This window comes from Nannobrachium achirus (assembly GCF_963921795.1).
Source record: "Nannobrachium achirus genome assembly, chromosome: 20".
Lineage (NCBI taxonomy): Eukaryota > Metazoa > Chordata > Actinopteri > Myctophiformes > Myctophidae > Nannobrachium > Nannobrachium achirus.
This window is the reverse complement of record NC_137827.1, coordinates 41,274,524-41,298,204: the sequence shown is the minus strand read 5'-3', so window position 1 is coordinate 41,298,204 and position 23,681 is coordinate 41,274,524. Positions and strand designations below refer to the sequence as shown.

The 23,681-nt window shown below is 42.5% G+C and overlaps 1 protein-coding gene across 1 annotated transcript; it reads right to left on the bottom strand.

Moving 5' to 3' along the window:
• Positions 1–1,272: 1,272 nt before the first annotated feature.
• On the bottom strand, positions 1,273–21,162 carry kcnk5a (potassium channel, subfamily K, member 5a). The gene is made up of 5 exons (XM_080750782.1): positions 20,671–21,162; positions 6,079–6,190; positions 5,410–5,576; positions 4,659–4,827; positions 1,273–4,330 (listed from the first exon to the last, which is right to left on the bottom strand). The coding sequence occupies exons 1-5, from the start codon at positions 20,854–20,856 to the stop codon at positions 3,399–3,401; spliced, it is 1,566 nt and encodes a 521-aa protein (XP_080606908.1). The 5' UTR covers positions 20,857–21,162; the 3' UTR covers positions 1,273–3,398.
• Positions 21,163–23,681: the final 2,519 nt, after the last annotated feature.

The following is a 23,681-nucleotide window of genomic DNA, read 5'->3' as shown; positions in this document are numbered from 1 at the left end:
AAACCCTGTACTGCATGTCCAAAACCATTCCATTTATCATTTGAAAAAAAAGTTGAAAATAGACGATCTACAAGCTCACAATACTTCACATCAGGCCACATTTTGAGCTTGTAGATCAGCTATTTTCTCTACTTTGTAAACACACACACACGAGATTGAAGTATAGCATTCATTTACCAAAGAACACTGTATATCCAACCCATTTACTGAAGACAGTTCATATTACTGGTGGTGATTTGTAATTATACTGTACTCATTTAAATATTAATAATTGCATTGCGCCAACAGTCGGTTTAAGTGCAGATTGTTAGGTCAAACCAAGTCTACTTATTTTCTTTTATTCCAATTTTAATCATAAATTGTATCATTCTGCTCTTGCCTACTACTGAGGTTCTGCTGAATTTAATTTCCCAGTGGGAATAAATAAAGGTCTACTGCATCTACAAAACGGTGAGGGAACCACTGAAATATAACGTACATACACATAAGTACATAATAATATATGTCTTAATATGGCATCTGGAAAGAAACGCACAGGTATTTTATTACAAATTGTTTATTTACAATGAAATAATATACACAGTTTGCTTGGATTTTATGTACAATCTCTGACAAATGTGAATAATTTAATCCATAAAAAAGACAATATGCTGGAGTAAGTTTTACACAATGGAGCAATGTCAGGAGTAAAACTTAAACATAACGTGTTTGTTGTTGATAATGTTGGAACACTTGAAATTCATCGAGTTAGAAATCCAGTAAAGTACCCTACAGTAGCTGCATAAAGCCTGATTTACACTTAGTTGTGGGCCGCTGTCGCTCACCAGAAATGTCAGATGTATACGCGTCGCAGAGTTGCGAGCTTGTAGATCGGCTGTTTTGAGTGCGCGGCACGGCACACAATCAAGTATAAATCGGGCATAACAATGCTGCTCTCACAGGCCCCAGAAAAGCCCATTGTCAGGGAAGAAGAATGTCTCACAGTCTTTCAACAAAGATGATATCGTCCCTGTCGGGTGGAAAACTCAAATGCTACTATTCAGGATTCCAATAGAAATAATAAGCAAAAGTAGCAGATCTACTGGGCTCACAGCGTGTCGCTTCGTGCTACGTTTCGACCCAAGTAGGGCGTTAATTTATGAAAAACCACAAAGTTAACCCATTTAGGCCTAGAATTATGGAATGCTTTAACCAGTGAAAAATAGCAGATATACAAGCTCACAGCGCGGCACCGAGTGCCGCGCTGCGAGCTTGTAGATCTGCTATTTTTGAAAAAGTCGTGAAAATGTGTGCAAATCTATGAGGTGAATATGAGGTCTCCGCCCGACAGCAACGATATAACGAAAATAAAATACAAACAAACAAACAAACAAACAAACATCTAACCTGACCATTTCTGTGAATGAAAAGGTCAGTTTGGGGCGAATCCCTCCCAAGGTGTTTACATTGTATATCCTCTGCTTTGCAGTCGGGACATTTTTTGGGCACTTTCACATATCAGCAGGCATGTGTGGTGCAGAGTTTGGGGCTTTGAAGATTCTCAACATCACTAGAAAAAATAAAAAAATAAAGATTAAGCTGCTTATTTACAGTATACTATTAAAGATTTGGGAAGTTACCAAATTCGAGGTAAATGAAGGTACTGGCTTTTAACTTCAAAGGAGCCCCATGTGACATTGCACCGCACTGCCGGTGGGTTAACACTGTTTCAAGTTTCTTTCTGTGCGCAAGTTTGTGTGTGCAAAAGGCAGCGGGTTAAAAGGGGGGAGGGGAAACAAGGAATCTATCGAGGTCAAACAGTGAAAAGCAATGGACAGGATGTTGTTGGTCACTTCATTTTACAAATGGAGCAATCATTGGAGTTGCGTTCACGTGCAAACATGAGGGGGGAAAAAGAAAATTCCATTCAAATCAATTAAAACACACCGATACGGCTGACCTCATGTTTCATGGCCGCAGCGTACTGTACTTCAAGGGTGAATGGATTGGTCACAAGTTGACCTTGGCTGGCTAACATATGTTGCATTTCAGTCCTTCGTTCTTGCCAACACAAGCCCCCAAACGCAAACACAGACGGCAAGGCCATGTTCCGAGTCAAAGCCGAGGTTGTGGCTACCGGCGGCTTTCGGCCAATATTGACATGGCAAATACAAAGAGAGAGGGTGCTAAGAAGAAACGGAAAGTGAGTAGGGGTTTACCTTGTTATGTAGTGCCATGTCAAGAGGGCCAAGACACAGAAAGCAGGTCTACCGAGACCCAAACTTGCAGTCAGCCACAAACCACAATGGGCAAAGACTGTGTCCACAAAACCAGTTTGTGTCTGAGAGAGAGAGGATCCTACGTCACAAGAATTCCTCTGGGGGACATTTTCAAAGATATAAAAGCTGTTGTGGCTTGAAGCCAGTACATGTATATAAAATAAGGGAGATGTCGTGAAAAAACCTTATAGCATTCACAAAACCTCTCTAATAAAGACACTTGAATGGTTTTAATTTTAAAGTTTGCTCGTATTGGCTCTTGACATTGTTAACTGACCTTCACCCCTGGTGAAGACATAACATTCCAAACGTTGCCGTCAAACCGAAACAGCAATCACAGACGCAAGCACACATGGATTAAACAAACGTGAATCGATATTAAGAGAGCACAAGCTATGGCCCCTAACACCTTCATCCTCTTTATGGACAAATGTCTGGCTCAGGTTTTAAAAGGTAATCTGCATTGAAATGGACTTTAACCTGCCCATTGTCATCAGTTGGTGGAATTGTGCAATGACAGACACATAAGACATGTAGACCATGAATACAAGTCCACTCCTTCCTTCATTTAATAAATACGATAAAAGCACCAATATGGTGAATATGCAAGAGGCAACTGGATAAATACATTGCCATTTTCTTGTCATCTCCTATTAACCTTTGAGTAAGGAAGAAGAGGAGTTAATGGAAAAGCTTTCGTGTCTGGTATGGACATATTCCAACAAACACTTGGAATCTATTCACTCCATCAACCGTATAAATGAAATAAATAGAGCAGGTCTTCATTAAAATGTATATCACGTCGGGTCCATTTGTTCAGGCTTCAACATGAAACCCAACAACTCGTAAGGACAGTCCAAGTGATGTAGTCTTACTGTTCAGATGAGAACAGACCTTTCCTATGAACATTCATGCTCTGATTTGGAGTCCTTCGCGGTCCTCCATAATAACACGCCCCATCACCTCTGGGACAACATGGAACCGTCTGACATCAGCCAACCCAGTTGACGAAGATTAGAAGGACGGGAACACTTTCTTAAAAAGAACAGTTTCTGCCCTCGGTTTCCAATCTCTCTGCACTCTCCTCTATAATAACAAAGTCCTAAAAAGAGAATTTAAAACAAAACAAAGAGCGCTTCCTCAGGATTCCGTGTTATCTTCCTTAGCATATTCTTCTACAAGTTTCTCATAGGAGTGCCCGTGCTCTGAGCCGTCGGTGGTGAATACCGACCCTTCTGATTCAGAGCCCGGCTCCTCCTTGGAGTCCGTCTCTGACTCAACGTTGTCGTCACACGTGGTGACGGACAGTTTCGCCTTTGTGTCGTCGTCGTCCTCCCCCTCAAGGTTGGTGTTCATGAAGTTCTCCTCGTCGATGAACGTGATGTTGGCATTCTGGAAGGTCAGCGGCTGGTACTCTTTAGAGTCCCACGTCCTCCGGCCTCCGTGGCCGCAGCCCACCCCTCCACCCTGGCCGCTTCCATTTTCAAGGTCCGCCTCCTTGTCCAGCTGGTTCTCGTACATCCTGCCCGGGTCCCCTTCCAGCTCGCCGTCGCCCTCCGTCAGCAGCAGGCCGTTGTCGGAGCCGAGGAGGTAGTTCTTGGACTTTGAGAAGGCGACGGTGACGCGGTCACTGAAGCTGTAGCGTCTCTTCTGGCGCGGCGAGCGGTCCAGGCTGAGGATGGTGTGGCCGTTTGGCGACCCCGGGGCATCGTTGCAGCTCTTGGAGCGAGCCATCTCTTTGGCCGCCTTGGCACCGCTGGCATCCTTCTTGGAGCCGATCTGCTTGATGAGGTCGTTGTAGCCCTCCTGCTTTTTGGACAGGAAGCTGAAGATGTTGACGTCGTTGGGGGTTGGCGGCAGGCGCAGCGCCGCCTTGTGGGCCTCCTTGTAGTGGCGGAGCTCGTCGAGGGACAGCTTGCGCCGCTTGCGCCGTTTCTTCAGTGCCTTGTGGGCTTCGATCACCATCCGCACTTTCCAGTTGAAGAACAGCGAGAGCCAAGCCAGGCCCAGGTAAATCCACACCTCCACAAAGTAGCGATACAGCGTGGGGTACTCCACATCGGGGTTCACACCTGGAGCGGGGGAAAAAAAAGAAGAAAAAAAAGGTTCAGTTTGGCAAATGTCCAATGGCGTTGCGGTTCAATCAAATCAGACCAGAGCACCCGAATGACTTTGCTTCTATAAACAGACTTGTTTGAACAGCACTGTGATTAACCGTAATGGCATTGTTATCAGTGCACAACAATGCATTGAACTTAATATATCTTAATATCAAAAGAACACCCGATGACTCAGTCATTCCAGTCAGCGATAAAAAAACACATACGATTTGGGCAAACAGAACTTGCTGTATACTGAAACGAATAGAGCAAGATATATACTATAAAATATGTCCCTTACCTGCCACTAGGTCTCCAAAGCCAATGGTGGTCAAAGTCACAAACGAGAAGTACAGGCCTTCAATGTACGTCCAGCTCTCTTGGGACATAAACACAAGCGGTGGAAGTACTAGATGCACTAGAACACCCCAGAGCAGGAATATGGCTGTACAGGTAAACTGTGCCTTTCTCTGGGAAATGAAAAGAAGCAAAAGAAAAGGAAAGACATTTTTAACGCAAATGCCAGAGGGTTAGGTACTGTAGGGTTCAGGGACGTGCTGGGCCCCTGAGTCAGCCCGGGAAAAATAGTTGGAAAGGCCCTCATTGCGCACTATAGAGAGAGATCTCTCTCTATAGCGCTGCTGCTACTCAAAGATTTGTGACAAAGTGACAAGCCAGTGGACCAATTACATGAGTTATATTTCGTCGTTGTCGGGTGGAAAACTTGTCCTAAACAAGGTTGAAAACAGCCGATCTACAAGCACACAACGCCTCGAGGCGTGCTTGTAGATCTGACCCCCGAAAAAGTTACAAATTCGAAACTTGGAGATGCAAGGTTTCTGCCCGACAGTGACGATTTACTTTGTAAGCCCCCAAAATGGAACGAAGGCCGAGATTTTTTTTTTTTTTTTTTTCCTAATGGCCGGCCTGGATCGGCCGGGAATGAACCGGCCGTTCGGGAGTTGTCCCGCTTTTCCCTATGGCCAGCACGTCCCTGGTAGGGTTTACAATTACATTACAAGGCTAGAGATGGAAAAAGCTTGTCAGCTCACCAGTGAAAAGCCTTTCTTGGTTAGAAATTGTCCCAGGTGCTTGGCCCTGCCGCCAAAGAACTTTCCGAGCTCACTGATCCAGGTGAGACACAAGGGCACTCCGAACAGCCCGTAGAAGATGCAAAACACACGACCTGCGGAGGTTTTGGGGGCAATGTTCCCATATCCTGTAAAGAAGGTCACATCTGTTAAAACCTGCACGTAAAATATGTTTTTTTTTAAAAACAACATTAACACCATACCGTATTAAAAAGAAATAAACGTTACGTCCCCCAATGGAAAAGCCTGCAGACATTTAAGATATGGAGAAGTGGCATGGTTGGAAAATTACTCTGCTGACATAAACTAAGCCAACAATGAAGAGCACTCAACTAGTCAAGGTTTTCTTTTCCTGATCCTATCTTATCTGTGTTGTTGTTCTGTACATTTGGATAATACAGGCACAGGCAAAAGGGCAAGCAATCCACCATGATAGAGAGGTTGTCCCAAAGGAACAAAGTTAAACGGGTCAAACAAGCAAAATACTCTAACTGTAAAAGAAAGAATTGCATTACAGGTCTTTCTGTCTCCCTGAGTTGATGACTATCAACTTTGACTTTGCATGCCCCAATAATAAGGCAATTTTTTGTATTTGACCAGTTGGTGCAGCCTCCCCAAAAAAATACATACCGATAGTTGTGATTACAGTTGCAGCAAAGATGACTGCATTGGGCCAGTTCCAATTGTTGAAGGGCTGGCTGCCAGTTATAGTGACTCCTTGTCCACCAGCATCAGAAACAACCTAAAGACAAAAGGATGACATAACAGGACTGAGTATGGAGTAGAATACATCTATAAGCCAAAACAACTAGCTACAACTACAAAAGGCCTCACCACAGAGGTCACGAAGAGAACAAGGGCGAAGGTGTGCAGAGATGAGCCATGAAATGCCAGATTTCAACATCAAAATGAAAGTGTGCATTGAACCAGTAATGAAGAGTTCACAAGTTACATTAGACAGTCTGTTTATCAGTCTGTTTATCAATACTTCATTGACGGCCAGTATAGCCTTGGGTTGATGATACAGTGATACACCGATGCACTTGCCTGGCGTTGTCAGCCTCGATCACACACTTTTTTTTCGGAAGAGAGTCTGGGATTTCAGGAAGAGTTTCCATGTCTGGGGTTTGCCCCAAACCACTTGCCCCAAGCCTACAGAAACCACGTGCCCCAAGCATACAACCCTGATTGGCCAACCCTTGAAGCTGGTTGAGGAAATAGAATCTCAATGGATCTGTGCCATACTACAACACCACTACCGCCAGGGGGTGGTGTTGTGTTTGGTCTGGTTTATTAACCAGGCAACCGATGCACAAGCTTACAGTGCGCCACTTTGTGCCGCACTGCGAGCTTGTACATCTGCTATTTTTCAAAAATCTTCAAAGTGTGAGAACTACTGATTTAAGAGGTCATTTGTAGAATCGTCCTCAGGTCTGACAGGACATGAATGACATCACACGCCAAATCATCATTTGCTACCATATAAGAATCCAGTTTGGTGAAGAAATTGTCAGAAAACGGAAGTTTGTTGCACCCAACCTCCATGTTTCCCCACCACATCCTTCCTGATATTATCTCCGCACACACACTGACGTGCCTGATGACTGCCTACAGCCAGCAACATGCGCGCAGGGACCCCCGAGGATCCAATCTAAACCGCAGGGTTTATTTACAGTTTCGACTGTTGCTTACGCTGGTGGAGGAACAGGACGACCAGTACACGGCAAGTATCCCTAAATAACCGTTTTGGAATTACTCTGTTATGATAAACAAAAGGAGAATGCCAAAATCCTAAATATGTCATGTAAAGGGTTTTAGCATTTGGAGTGTTTTATATCCAGGGAATTTACATTAACTCTCAAATACCTGGAACGCGCCCGAGTCGCGTTAGATTTTAACCACGCGGCACCAAGTGCCGCGCTGCGAGCTTGTAGATCTGCTATTTTTGAAAAATCGTGAAATATCTTTGACCCGATCTTTGACCCGACTTCTAAATCCTTCCTCTAAATCATGCTGTTCTCAAACCTTTTCATGTAATGTCAAGGAACCCCAAAATTACAGGTATTTGGCCGCGGACCCCCATCTCCCCCATCTCATAATATGTTGTTCCAGGGACCACCCAGAAGTAAATATTTAGTTACAAATGTTCGCTTTTAAGTAGATATATTCAAAGACTTGCAAAAAAAAATCATGATTTTTCAAAAATAGCAGATCTACAAGCTTGCAGCGTGGCACTCGGTGCCGCGCTGTGAGCTTGTATATCTGCCATTTTTCAATAGTTAAAGCAGTCAATAATCCTAGGCCTTCACATCAGGTTTGACCCTGAGTCTTTTCTCTGATACTGTAAAGACGACACTGAGACTGACAGATTGTACTGGATTGCCAGTTTCCCCAGGTTTTGCACAGGGTTGTCACTGTCAGCAGTGTTTCTTCAGATTGTGTCTTCTGTAATGCAATAAACGATAAACTCTTTCAGACAAGAAAAATGTCATGAAATGAGATGTCATGAAACCTTTTCGTTTGCATACAAAGTAGTTTTCCACCCTGTGTCATAAGAGTTTATTGTGCTTTAATCACCATTAAGCCACCCCGCGCACACATTTAGATGATAGGACTAAAAGTCTCCACATCAGCTTTTTCTCAGAGGTTTCTCTATCACCACAATCTATAAAATCTTGGGAGCAGAACAAATTTGTACTTTATTAGTCCACGCAATCTGCAAGTAATCTTAATACTGTTTATCCACCTTAAGCACACGACTTCAACTTTGGAATAGCAAGACCGCCACTGCAATCCAGAGTGGAAAGAAAAAATGATCTGCGAGAGACAATATGGTTAATCAATCATCCTCAAGCATGCGTGTGCCTGAACAAGCGACAGCAGAAACGAGGCTCTCTCTCTCTGGGGTATTCACAAACCCGCTGCAATATGCGCTGGGACAATGCATTCCCCCCCACACCAAAGTTCTCATTTCTCCAAATGTGCTTTGAGAGTTAAAATGTGCAGGGGTTGGCAAAACAAACTTGAGCTCTTAAGTACCAGAAGACGTTCAGTTCTTTAATAATAACAGGCTTCTTATAGCTCAGCTCTGTAATTAACCAGCAAACGGGGAGGCCATTCTTTTGTCTGCTGAATCAACAGTTGACTCTGTTGAGCTCTGTCATAATGTCCGTGATGGACACATTTTGTCCAACCATGACTGGAAACATAACTGGCATTTCCATGTTCTTCTTGACTCAAGGAGATATGCCGCCCCTTGATTCGAGAAGAAAAATGCCAGTGCCAGTTTTCCTGGCCGATGCCATTAGGCTCATTAAGAAACACACGCACACATTCAAAGTGTGTAGAGGGCATTGCTTTTCTTTTAAAAATCCCTTAATCACATGATTGGGTTCTTATTCCAGGGCAAACTTTTGACGAAAAACCTACAAGCTCACGATGTGTTGCTCTGGTGTAGAAATAGATATTTGGAGAAGAGGGGAAAAGGAGGGGCCTAGATATGGATTCTGGGGTCTCGTATAGGGTGTAAGTAATTAAAGGTTAAAAAGTAAAATAAATACATTTTAAAAAATCATCAAGCGTCCAGCGAAGCTTGGCCAATGTGGGATAGGGCGGGACATACAGATGTGGGACATGCATACATACAGACAAAGCCAGATGCAGTTAGCACCACTCAAACAAAACGATATATAGCCCTATATACAAAAGGAAAAAAAACTTTGGGGACAAGAAAAGATAATCTAAATCTAATAATTTTGGGAAATTTTCAAGTGGACAAATAACCATCAGGCAAAGTTTATGTTCGACTGCTGCCTCGGCTAATTGCATCTCTTGAGTATGATTACTCTCCGAGGCCAGCAGTCAGGAAGGGGGAAAGGCCATGACATGGAATGTAGTTTTTGTTGTTCTTCTACAAGCGGGGGTGGGGATAGTGTCTGCTGGGTCACCCGACCAGCCAGTGAGAAACGAAACACCTGCGCACACCAGCGGAAAAGCATACACAAACACAAAAAGTCAAATATTTTGAGCTGCAGGGTTGCACTCTAAACAGGATAACAGTCTAGAAAGAAAAGTGGTAAGCAGCAGGAGAAGTTAACTCAAAGGAAGGAAACCAAGCCGACGTCATAGTTTGTACTATTTTATCTCACCCATTTTTCCTCCCATAATACTACTACTACAGGATTGAAAGATTTCCATGTGAAAGAAATCACCTATACAGCAGAGTTACCCACTCTGAGGCCTGGGGCTGGTAAACATGCAAGAGATAATCGGTTTGAAATAATAACACAGCTGCAGGAGTCTTGTGGAATGAAGGGACATAAATAAGAATCCAGCCCGACAGACTCAGAGGCTTTTGGAAATTAACGCTCTACTACTTTCTTTGGAAATTACTACTACTAAATTCAAAAGTAGCAAATCTACAAGCTCAAAACGCGGTGCGAAACGAGCTTGTCTTGATCTGCTACTTTTGAATTTGAATGCTGAAAATTAACAGTTTTGTACATATGATATAAGGTTTCTACCCGACAGAGACTGTATATACAGTAGTCTATAGCCTAGTTAATTCCCATTCCTCTCTTCGAAATATGAAATTCTATCGGCCGTTAGAATTTAGCACATGCTGTCAAGGGTTTGTTTACAATAGGAGTCAGAATTAAGTGAAAGTTACAAGGTTTTTGTGCGTCATGCCTGTGGTTAGCTCTCTGCACTGTGGTGTCACAAGGTTGATTTTGCACACGGCACCCTGTCTTGCTGGATTAAAAAAAAAGTGCTGAAGTTAAAAAAATAAATGCTGATTCACTGAAATACAAGATGAGATCAAATGAGAGCAGAGTGTGGTACCGACTAAATCACAGGAGTGAAAGCTACACAGTAAAATGGTCAGTATTAATCTACCTTTGCAGCTCGAGTGCACACATGCACTGTACTAATCCAATGCAAAGAACATCTCTTTTAAAAACAAAGCGGGATGTGTTGCACACAAACTTCAAAATCTAAAAATAATTTCTGGTCATCCTGATGACCGAAAAATAAACAATATGACGACTTTATTTACAAACTGATGACAAACCTCAAGGGTCCAAGCCAATTATTATAAACTAGAAGCTAGTCGGCGACCTGGCCAACTCGGAACAATGTAAATAGGGAATGAATGCCCCGCCCTTTAGGACCCGTTTTGACCATCTGTCTGCCTGTGTCCATTTATGCCCATATATGGAGATATCTGTATCTGTCTGTCTGTCTGTCTGTCGGCGTCCATTTTATGTCCATATATGGAGATCACTGCAGTTATAGTTCTGGGTCCATTTTATGCCCAGATATGGAGATATCTGTCTATCTGCGTCCATTTTATGCCCATATATGGAGTATCTGTCTGTGCCTCCAACTGTGTTGCAGACACAGTGCCGGTTCCCCCTTTAATGCAAACCTCACACCTGTTGTCATAGGACCCGTTTTGAACATCTGTTTGCCTGTGTCCATTTATGCCCATATATGGAGATATCTGTATCTGTCTGTCTGCGTCCATTTTATGCCCATATATGGAGATCTTTGACCATCTGTTTGCCTCTGTCCATTTATGTCCATATATGGAGATATCTGTATCTGTCTGTCTGCAATCCATTTTATGCCCATATATGGGGGCATTCATTTTATGCCCATATATGGAGAACGCGCGTGCCCGTGGGACGAACGGTTCTCGAGATACGTGGATTACATACATACATACACACTCACAGAGATTTTTTGTTGACTCATGTGGCGTACGTGATGTCAGAGCCTTTTATGAAGTGATGTCACAATGAGTCAGAGCTTTCGCCGATTTCCTCCGGAACAGCCTGATGTCAACAATCAACCCCGCATAAGGAGATTCCGAACGTTTCGCGCCGGTTCGGGAAAACCGCGCGTCGGGTCGGGTCGAGACCCGGCACTGCACTCCGTGCCGCGGCGGGGAACGCGCGTGCCGAATCTGAAGCCGGTGGGACGAACGGTTCTCGAGATACGCGGATTACAGACAGACACACAGACAGACAGACAGACACGCAGAGACTTCTCGCATTTATAGATAGATTAGTTGTTCAACAGTTAATGGCCCTTGAAAACCTGGCATTGCAAATGCCATGCGCTTCCTAAAGGTCAGTCACTGGTCAAATCATGGTCATCTAAGGTCACAAATGACCCTGAGAACGAGGCAATACGGGCTGTGAGAGAAAAGTAGAGAGAGACACTTTGTATGGCCTGCTGAGCACACAACAGTCCAGTCATGCAAATAGGTTTTAAGGGCCTTGTTCAAAATGCTGGCTTGTGGAATTAATTTCACTTTTCACATGATGTCCAAGATCCCACGTTGTTTTTCTTGGTTTTTGTTCATAACTTCTGTAGCTGTTCAAAGTTGCTTTGGACAGAATAGAACAAAACAGAAATAGTTAATCGGTTTATGGTTTAATCCCAACAGGAAAGTAATGATATCGTCGTTGTCGGGTGGAAAGAAACCTCGTATCTCCAAGTTTCAAATTTGTACGTTCTTTCGCAAAGTAAAGCCCTGCTTCATCATACAAGGCTGTGACACAAAAGTAGTGAAAACAGCAGATCTACAAGCACACAACGGCGTTGTGGCGAGGCGTTGTGTGCTTGTAGATCGGCTGTTTTCACTAGTTTAAATCATTTTTAAAATGATAAATGCAAAACGAACGGTTTTGGACATACAAGGTTTTCATCGGACAACGACGATATGTTAGTAGCTGAAATGAGATAACATGACCCTAAACCATGGGGAGTTCATTCCACATGACGTCAGAATACCATTTGCCCTGGATCAAGTGTATCGATTGCATTATGACAAGCCAAACAAGGAAGTTACGGAAACTCAATGTGGACGTGCCATGTCAGGTGACAGAAACATTACAAGAACCTCACCTTATCTTTGGTGACCCATTGGTGAATGACCTTGAGGGCAGTCATTCCCTTCTCTCTGTTCCGTAGTCTGCACACAGACTGGCATACGAAATTTGATTTAACGTCATTTTGCAGGATAGCTCTGTAGGAGATGAGCTGTCTAGAAATGGGTCTGTCTCGTCCGTCTGTCTGTTAGTCTTGTCTGAGAGTCCGTCACTCTGTCCGTATGTGCACCACTGCCGGTATGCCAAGTAACTCCTGTATTTGTTTATTTTTTCACGTATTATTCTTTTTTATATTGAATTTAAATGTTATATTCGCGAGTCAATGGTGATGGCAAGGTCTGAAACCTTGCCAAAATATAAGGGCAAGGTTCCCTTACATCATACAGATACAGTATTTACAGATGACATGGAAGGAACGCTGTTATTAGACATCTTGTTTTGTTTTCTAACCTTATTCTCATTTCATTTCTCAATGTTGGCTTTTGTGAGACACAAGTGTGCTATCTGGCAAATTAATAAATAGAAACATCCAGAGTGTTAATTTAACACGAATGTAAAATTGTCAATTCTTATGCTCCCAAGAGTTAAATTAACAATCTGGATTTTGCTGTGTACCAAGACTATGAAATTTACACCATGGTGGTTATGCGCTCAGTAAAGATATTGAAGCATGGTTTTTGACAAACAAAAGCTTGCTCGTGGAAATTCCAAATATTCCACAGTTGTTCCAAGACGCATAAACCGTGCATATTACATTGAATGCCTCATTTAGCAAAATAGAAAAATCTGTCAAGAAAAGCACACACGATAAATAACAATCAGCGGTTGATTGACGCAAGTCCTATAACAATCAGTGGTTGCTTGACGCAAGCCGTGCATCAAGTCACTCATAACTTGGGTTTGGGGTCAGTACCGCAGCTGCCATCTACATCTGCCCTCCGCTTTCCTTGTACTCCCAAAATGGTTGATTTCAGCAAATGTGAATAATATACTATTGTTGAGCATCACAAGTTGGCAAATAAACTGCAGCAATGTTGAACTGGGTCTTTTGTAATTCTTGGATGGATCTTGTCAATACTGCAATAGACTCTATGCTTCCACTGTGTTTTCTTCCACACTTTTTTCTATAGCCAGAGATCCATTGTTGGAACTGTTGGACTATGAACAGTCATAATGGTGGGATTAATGTCCAAGTGACTGTAGTCACTGTAGTCTGTGAACTCCCCTCGAGTTCACTTCAGCTGAGCTGTACAGGTACTGTACATGCTCTTCAAGTGCAGATGGCTAAGGCCACGGATTGGAATGTGCATTTGTCACTGTCAATATTAGGGATGGGACGATACGCGATATTATCGTTTATCCTGATAAAAAACACTCACGATAATCGTATCGTGGAGATTTAATTTGTGATATCTTCCTCCGTCACGCACTAGGATCAATTCACCTTTTATTTGCCGAGCTGCATAACCGGTACCACTTAAACCCTCTATAATTGGTAAAAGGTACTTATAATATACGTACTTGATAGTCTTTTTTCACTCTATCAAATGTCTTTACCAAAGAAAATGCCTATCTACAAGCTCACAAGCGTCACAACGTGTCGTGAGCTCGTAGATCTGCTATTTTTTGGCAAATGTTCCACCAAAGGATAATGGATTTTGATTATCACGATAATATCGTAAATTGCGATTTCTTTGATCACAATAATCGTGATATGAAATGTTCATATCATCACACCCCTAATCAATATAGACAATTTGTTGCTTGTTCAAAAGTGATGGACACCTTAGCTCGTCTGCCCCCATAAACGTTGACAAACAGAGAGACTTGGGGAGCCGACACTGCAGTGCAGGACTCTGATAACCAGAGAACAGCAAAACCACAATGACAAAACTCCAACTGCTATCTGCACAGCGGCTGTCCCAGGGCACCACTTGGACACTCTCTTTTGGCTGCATTTCTTAAGAGCGTATGAATGCGCACGGCTGTGCTGGAGTCTTGCGGACAGCTGCGCGTAGGCCAGACTGACTACGTCGCAAACAATGAAGTCACTTATAAACTCTGCCTGTCAGCACACCACGCCGATTACAGACATGGTGGAGACCTGAAAACAATGCCTCCTGGCAACACTTGTTGTGGTTTTACCGTTTACACAGATCAATTATTATCACATTCAGTATATAGGCCTAGGTATATGATGATAACACTCTGTACCGTTTGAGATGAAAAACTGATAGGCAATGTTGACAGACTGTAAATCTGTCGAGCTCTTTGATATTTCCAAGCATCAACCAATTAGCGCTTAGAGACAAGTACAGCAACGCAAACCAACTGATGTTGAGTATATGATCTCTCTATATATTTATATACACATGTATTATATATTTATATACATATAACAGTGCACGGTACATCGATTCCGATTTTTCACAAGTGCTTCTTGATTTGGTCAAAAATATAAAAAGGGGCCACGCAGTAAAATTCCCAGACAGTGAAAGGATTCTTTATGTTTGGGGCGTCTTTTACAGCTCACATCTGTTAAGCAGCACATATGATACCAGTACAGAGATTTGAGAGAGGCTGCTTTCAACAAGTGCACACATGGCGTTTTCTTTTCTTTTTTCTTTATTCTCATGGTGTGATTCATTAACTTTCTCAGTAAACTGCAGTGGAAATAAATCGAGCATACATTAGATACCACTTGTTTTAGAACGCACTTGATGACTTGACTAACCTTGAGATTGGAACAGGCTGAACAAGCCACCCATGTGCCACTAGGGAGGGGACGATATGAACATTTCATATCACGATTATTGTGTCAAAAGAAATGTACGATATTATCGCGATAATCAAAATCCATTGAGCATTTGCCAAAAAATAGCCGATCTACAAGCTCACAAGGCGTTGCAGAGCGACGCGCTGTGAGCGACGCGTTGTGAGCTTGTAGATCGGCTATTTTTTGGCAAAGAGATTTGGTAGAGAGTGAAAAAAAGACTGTATCAAGTACGTATATTTTAAGTAAGTTTTACAAATAGAGGGTTTAAATGGTACGGCAGCTCGGCAAATAAAAGGTGATTCGATCGCAGTGCATGACGGAGGACGATGAATAAAATCTCCACGATACGATTATCGTGAGTGTTTTTTATCACGATAAACGATAATATCGATTATCGTCCCATCCCTATGTGCCACAACTTTTTTTTTTAATGAAAAAAGGTGACAGTCTCACTAGAGCCAGCCCGAAATAGCAGCCTGGCCCATGTCAGCGACCATTATTTTCCTTTTTTGAGAACATCGTCAATTATGCAGCCGAAGTGTTGTGATTTCTTTTACCACTTCCACAACCTGGAATCCCTATTTTGGGCATGTCACTATAGGACAAACATGTCAACAGACTTTCCGGAGATTTCCAAGAAAAGCCAATCTACAAGCTCACAGTGCATCATGCTGCAATCAATGTGTTGTGAGTTTGTAGAACGTCCATTTCAAAATGTTCTAATTTGAACAACTTTGTTAAAATCAGTTTTTCAAATGGATTAAAATGTATTGAATTTGTTGGTCAAAATATCAATCAGAACATCGATGGTCTAGGACAAAAGAAATGGGATCAGACAAAAAAAATCTGGCAGCGCTTGTGCTCCAACACTTACATCAACATGTAAGCGCACACACCCCAACGCTCCCATTTGCAGCAAACCAAATGGTTCAGTCCAATAAGGATAAGTTGGTCCTGGTTAATTAATAGCCCACATCTAAATTCACAGCAACTGAGATCCCTGGCTGTCTTCCATGACCTCAGAATTACATAATGAACAGTTAAAGGTTCCTTTTCTTGTCTCTGCGGGGGAAATGAAAGACGTGACCATTTCAAACAAACAATGTCCAGACAGAGAAGTCCAAGCACATGACACACAGGCGGGCATGCCACCAGGGTTGCCAGATTGAGAGAATCAAGCAACCTTACTAAGTCTATGGAAATTAGCCCAAATGAAGTGACTACGGGCCATATGAGCACACAGACACACACACACACGAAAATAGATGATCTACAAGCTCACAGATCTGCCTTTTTTACGTCTCTAAGAAAGTTTACAAATCTGTAAGATTTTTTAAAACATCCACCGTCCCTGGCACAAAATATTTTCAGATGGGGGTTTGCAGACAAATACATATTCAGGTTCTCTAAGAAAATGTTTGAGAACCACGGTTTTAAACAACATTAGGAAGAAAGCCCAAATAAACTACACTTAGAAACAAGCCCCAAAAAACACAAGTTACAACCACCAATATTTATTGAAACTAACCCAAAGTCGCTTATAATAAGCAGACATGGCAAGATTACATGCCACTCAAAGAGTGCTACTCTTGCCTCCTTGTCTTGTGCACGCATTTCTGGTAGAAGACTATTTCCTTTCAGTTGTGTGATAAGGATGTGTGTTTGTCGACAATGTTTTTCAGTGTTCAAAAACTGTCCCTGCCATTCCTCCTGCAAACATGATTAGTCATCCTCGACTCAGCCGCAGTGTGGCTACTTGAGAATCTTCTTCTGGGGGGTAAAGGGAACTTCAAGAAATCAATACCAATGGTTTCCTGGAACCGTGTCTTTGTGAAATCCCAGATCAGGAAATTGCTTTTCATTTTAAACATCTGTGTATTGTAGCTGCAGCACTCTATGAAAGGTATATAGATAGAGACAAAATGCAGCAATTATGAAGGTTCACCCACAACTTGAAATCAACTGAAAATGGTCCTTCACAAAGGTCACCTTAAGTCACAGATCTTGCAGAGTGGTAGTTTCCTTATCCCTTAACCATTACTGGTTAATCTATAATCTGTTTAAAAGTAGAAAATAACTAAACAGCACACATTAGAATGTCTTCTGGGCATAAATAAGGGCTCAGCCACGTAAGCCCTAATATACGTCATCGCACAATGAATTAGCGAAAACAGTTGATCCAGAAGCTCACAACACGTCGCAATGAAACACGTTACTTTTGAGCTGGTTGATCTCCTGCTTTCAATTTTGAAAATCGTTTGGAAACTTTGAGGGATTGTTCGGCAAAATGTTTGGCCAAACAATGGATCCTAAAATAGGGACAGATGCCAGGCTGCTTGTGGTTTAAGGGCTACAGAAGTGTGACTCGTGGCACCATGGCATTTCTAACGGCTAAGGAAAACTAAGGAAATGATGAGCAAGACCGTGAGGATGTGCAGAGTCAGCGGAACCGTCTGAACGGTTATCGCGATGAGATATGAAGTCAAGCTGTGGGCCTGCATGTACCTCTATGAGTCACACACAGACCACATGAACACATTATCTACCTCAATCTTTTAAGAACAGGTTGGGATGGCAGCTTCTTAGGTTTATGATGCTGTCCCCTTGCTTGTGTCACCATTGCTTCTGGGCAACACACACACACACACACACACACACACACACACACACACACACACACACACACACACACACACACACACACACACACACACACACACACACACACACACACACACACACACACACACACACACACACACACACACACACACACACACACACACACACACAGCCAACCAGTTTGTTAAATTCCTATTTGCACAAGAGATAACGTGGAGCCACCACCTTCCTAGTTGAACTTTTACAAAAGTCTCAAGAGCGAACATTGATGGGCCATAAAATCAAAATCTGTAAAACTGTGACCACTTCAAGGCTCTTACAAGTTAGCAATAAAGCCCCCGTAATAAAGCTGAGAAGAAACTACTTTTTCACGAGTGTCGCGTTCCCTCATTAACTCTGCTATATTGTTTTTATTGTTAACAAGCTAAGCGGAGTTTCCATAATGGAAATTTAACAGGCTTTCTGCAGATTGAGCCTCTACCCGTAGTACAAGTGGGATATTAAAGGACAGAAGGGGCATGCTATGAGTAATATCTGCCCATATTTTCTTTCTTTCCCCCAGTATCGAGTGAGTAAAGTTCAAGTCCATGGCCTCCGCAACAGGTGCTCAGCCAAGCACCTCTCAAACTGAAGGAAAATAGTCAACCTTATGGCATTACAAGGCATTATGAAATCCTGTACAATGCATGCAATTACTTCTGGAGAGTTTATGGAAGAGAAAATGTCAAAGAGTTTTAGTCAGGCCCCAGATTTGACTAGAAATTGTACCAAGATCAGAAGTTTGACCTGTCTGACACCTCTCTGGGTACAGGACAGTTGCTGTATGGTGCCAATGCCACTAGATGGAACTCATCTCTCCCCTTGTCATTCATTCATTCTTTATTTGTATATGCCAGCAGGTGTTCTCAAAGTGGGTGCCATGGCACCTAAGTGTGCCTTAACACAAGTCCAGGGGTGCCTCAGAATACTTTGATATTTGGAATTTATCAATGTCACTTCAGTTTAATCTTAGAAACTTAGAGACCCTCTATACTTGGTAAAACGGACCCGAGTTACACTATACTTGGTGCGTTCTTTTTCAGCCTAGAGTACACCAAAGAATAGCAGATCTATAAGCTCACAACACTGACTCTGAGCTTGTAGATTGGATATTTGTCATGAATGTTCCCCCCAGAATAGGAATGCTGGGGTTTAAGTGGTTAAACGCCAAGTATAGTTATTTTCAGGCTGTCCTAATGGAAACTAAATATTCTCTCCAGTTTTCCTTGTGACCTACAGTACAGTATCTTGAGGGGGAAAGATTTACATATGGTGTACCGTTAATATAACAAGAGATGCTATAAAGTAACAACCTAATTCAGGGGTGCCGTGGAAGAAAAGGTTATTTACATCGGTGACCCGAGCCAAAAATGTTTAGCATAGGTTTCAGGAGTTGCGGTGGATTGACATTATCCCTTTCACTACCAGACACAAAAAGGGAGGGAGGGGGGTATGTGTGGGGGGGGAGAGGGGGGTAATAAATCTCCCTAATACTGATGTGGCCCCAACTTGGTGGACAGGTTGAGGCATGTTCTCTTGTGTCTGCTGGGGCTTTGCAAGAATAGAGGCTCTGAACTTGAAGTGTATCCTATCATTGCTGTTGGGCAAGAAACCTCCGATCTCCATATTTCAACTTTTTTATGTTTAATGCCCTACTTCATTGTGCAAGACTGTCGCACACAAGTTGTGAAAATAGCAGATCTACATGCTGACAATGTGTTGCATTGTGATACGTTGTGAGCTTGTAGATCTGCTATTTTCATTTTTTTGTAAATAATAATAAACAATACTACGTTTTGGACAGTACAAGGTTTCCACCCGACAGCGACAATATAGTACCATTCAGTAGACAAAACACTGAATGAAGCGTGAAAGAGTCAAGTTGGCAGTTGTTTATAAGACACGTTTCAAGGCTAAAGTTAAAAAAACAAAGGATATCCAACCTCAGACATTTTTAAAGGAACATGAAAGACAAATAAGGCCATAGCATTGCCAACAGGCATGAACACCTGTGCAATCATAGTGTTGTTGTTGTTGTTACATTCACTTGTTGCCAACAAGGTCAGCGACACCTTCTACTGTAAGAGAGTGAAATGTTATCTCTACAAGACAGTATTTGGTATGCACTGACAAAATGCATTTAAAAAAGGCCTAAGGCTAGCCCACTGATAGTTCCTCTATCAACAGCTCACTGCTCCAAACACACAGACATTCTGACCACAATTAAAAACAAACAAACATGCAGGAAGTCGATATCAGGGAAGCCAATCAAGTGCTTTAGTTATAACAAGTAGCCATGTAAACAACATCCCTACAGGCAACTCACCTGTGTGTGTGACACACACACACACACACACACACACACACACACACACACACACACACACACCTTTTAGGTTGCATCTTCAAAGATTATGGCTGCATATCAAACTTGATTGGGCTTTACAGTAAGTGCTGCCTCATGCTTACAGGATTGTATGATGTGTTAGGACCTGTTATGGAATCTTGTCATGTAAATGATAAGGCCTTCCTCTTTTCCTTCCTTAAAGTCAGTCTGACTGACTCTGCACCTAAAATCCATGTCAGTTATTGGGCACGCAGCCCAATAACTGATTAGACTACTGCAGGAGTTCAGCAGTGAAAATCAGCCCTTTGATGAAACCCATCATAATTTATTATTATGGCTATTCTAGAGCACCTGATAAGCAGGGATATGATTCGGAGACATTCTGACGTGTGTGTTTTATGTAAAATAAAATACTAGTAGGCTAGATGTAATAATTAATAACCTAAATAGTCTAATCTGTGCATGGGAATGCATGACGCGTAGAGGGACAATGCAAAGTGTTATATGAAAGTGCAAACGTTTGTTTGTATTGGCCATACCTCCAATATTCTGTCCAGATCATCTTCTTTCAGACAGGGATAGTCGTGAAGGATCCGTTTCTTGTCAAAACTATATTTATCTACCGCACGCTTCCAATTAGGCTCCTCGAGGACCTGGAAGATCGCCGCCCCAATGGACAGATAGAAGATGATTGCAGAAGTCAACAGGGGACCTTTATCTACCATACTTATGCACAATGTCTCAGCTTTAAGAACGCGGCTGCAGAGGAGCAGAGCTGGGGCCCCGAATCAGATCCGTCGCCGCACAGTTAACGCTCATGCTCAACAACAGGTCTCTGCTTCACACTTTCACCACAGTCTTTCCTCCGCACACACACAAAACAAAGTCCCCTGAAGAAACGGTCAGATTTAACACTGATAGCGGCATTGGCTGGAGAGCTGCTGGTCAGTGCAAGGGTGCTCATATAGATCTACTTGGGTTTGTGTTGATGATTAAAAAGTCCAGTAGAAAGACGCGTAAAGTTGTTTGCTCCCCACGTGCGTAAACGTAGCTATAGTGGCAGTGGAGAAGCGCTCCTACTAGAAGTAGTCCAGAGTTTAGGAGGGGAGTGGAGAAGAGTTGTGAAGATCCGCCCATGAAACACAAACCGTGGCCTCTCTGACAGCTGCTGTGGTTCTTCTGTTGCCCCAGGTAAACTGCCTGGCTTTGTCTTTTCTTTTGTTATTAACTCCCTACTAGGGGTGGTGCATAAGTTTATCTAGTAGGTCTACATTTAATAATGGATTCCTATTTTTTTTATATAAATAATCTTTAAAAAATAATCGATTACGATTGATCAATTTTGTTGTGGGTATATAATTGTAGGCGTTTTTATTCAATTATAGTGAAAATAGCCCATCTTCTTGTGAGCTAGCTTGTTGTGCTTTTTCCGATTATTCTATTAATCAAATAAAGTAATCCATAGAATAATCAATAGTTGCAGCCAGAGTGTATAAATGGAACTAAATGGGCCCAGTTGGTTCCATTTATTTTGTGCACTCCTCAAGTTTAATTAAAACTCGGCTATTCCAAACAGAGTAACATAGCCTACAGACATAACATAACATAACATAACATAACATAACATAACATAACATAACATAACATAACAGACAAGAACTGGCATATGAGGGATATTAAAATGTTGAATACCACCTTTTTGGTGCCCTGTCCTACACACGTGTTGAGGTGGCACTGGCAAGCAACACATCATTGCAATTTCACCAGTTCAACTTTCACTTTTACACTTGGCAAATATGGCAACAGACATCTACTGGTAGCTTACTCACCTCTCTGATGCCAGTAAGACCAATATGTCGACATAATGTCTACCAGTGCCAAGAAATGTTAAATCAAAATGGTCATGTTGGAAGGAACATCTGAAGTTTTCCAGTTTTTCCAGTTAGTGTGTGTACAGTTAGTCGGCCTACCTATGTGTAGGGTGACCATATTCTGAATCCCCAAAAAGAGGACACTCTACCCGGCATACCACACGCACGCACGCACGCACGTTCGCACGCACGCACGCACGCACGCACGCATGCACACATATATATTAGCCCAAAATAATCATATTTAAACAAGAGACCCCTCCACCCTTACGAGCACAAACACTACAGTTGAGGCATTACATTTTGTATAATTCTATTCTATTGAGAAAATAGCAGATCTACATGCTTGGTAGATCGGCTATTTTCACAATTTCTGCCTCTAATATTTGTTTAATTTGCCATTTTAGAGGTACTCATACTGTTGAGTGAGAAAACAATGTTGCACATCAAGTTAATCATCTGGGGACCCCTCAAAATAATTTGGAGACCCCCCCTGGGTCCCGACCCACAGGTTGAGAACCACTGCCCTATACCACTAATATTATTAGTTATGTATTTATTTTTGAGGGGGTTCCAAATTGACCCTTTACAGATCCACTGATTTAAAGTGCTCTTGACTCCTGTATGAACGTTCAGCTTTGTATTACAAAGAAACTAAATAAAATATACGGTGGTTTCTTCAAACCACCGTATCTTCAGCTTTACAAGGTTGTAGCCTACAACAAAAACATATTCTGTCAATTTAGTTAGCAGAAGAGCTCTCACCTCGCACAGACTGTCTTGTACTTTGCAGTGTCTAAATACCTTTAGTTGTGATGGAATGGACACAGAAGTGCCAGCTTTTAATGCAGACTGCAGAGTGAACGCTCTGCTTCTCATTTGGTCACCAAGACGAAAACACTGGCACTTGTCGTGCATTTCATCAGTGTAAACCAGCATTAATTGCGTTTGCAGTGCTATCGTTCGGCTGAATCGGCTCTGCGCAGCGCAAGCTGCCGAGCTCTGCTCTGAGTCTGGTCTGAACAGCGACGCATCTGAACGAGGGAGGGAGGGAGGGATCGCAGCGGAGACAGCAGAGTAGTATGAATAATACACGTTCCGGGGTTAAGGGGTGGAAATCCGTCTTTCACGCTGTGTTTACAAACGAACCACTGAACGTGCATTGTAAATGCCCATGATTTAACGCTGATATGCGCGAAACCCCGGACATTTGAAGGAATCTATAAAACCCCCCCGGACAGGCCGGACAGCCCCCTAAAAGAGGACATGTCCGGGCAAAAGAGGACGTATGGTCACCCTACCTATGTGTGTTGTTTATATCCTGCCAAACTCACTTTTAAAACATACTTAAACATACTCAGGTGGGGTATTAATGTGAATTTGGCTGCGGAAACCCCATCTGACAAAATGTGTGCCAGGGACTCCCATACAAGATAATGTGTTACAAAAATATATTCCACATTTTTCACATTCCACATTTAGAAGATAGCCTTCAAGTGAGGTTGTAGATTGTCTATTTTCAAAAAGACACTCTAGGTTTGAACTCATTGATGCTGTATTAACTCATTTTGCTGGGGACCCCCTGGAACCATCTTCAAGGACCCAGGGGGTCACCAGACCCCATTTTGAGAACCACTGTTCTACAGTATCTTCAGCACTGATGCAGTTTAAAAAGGCCC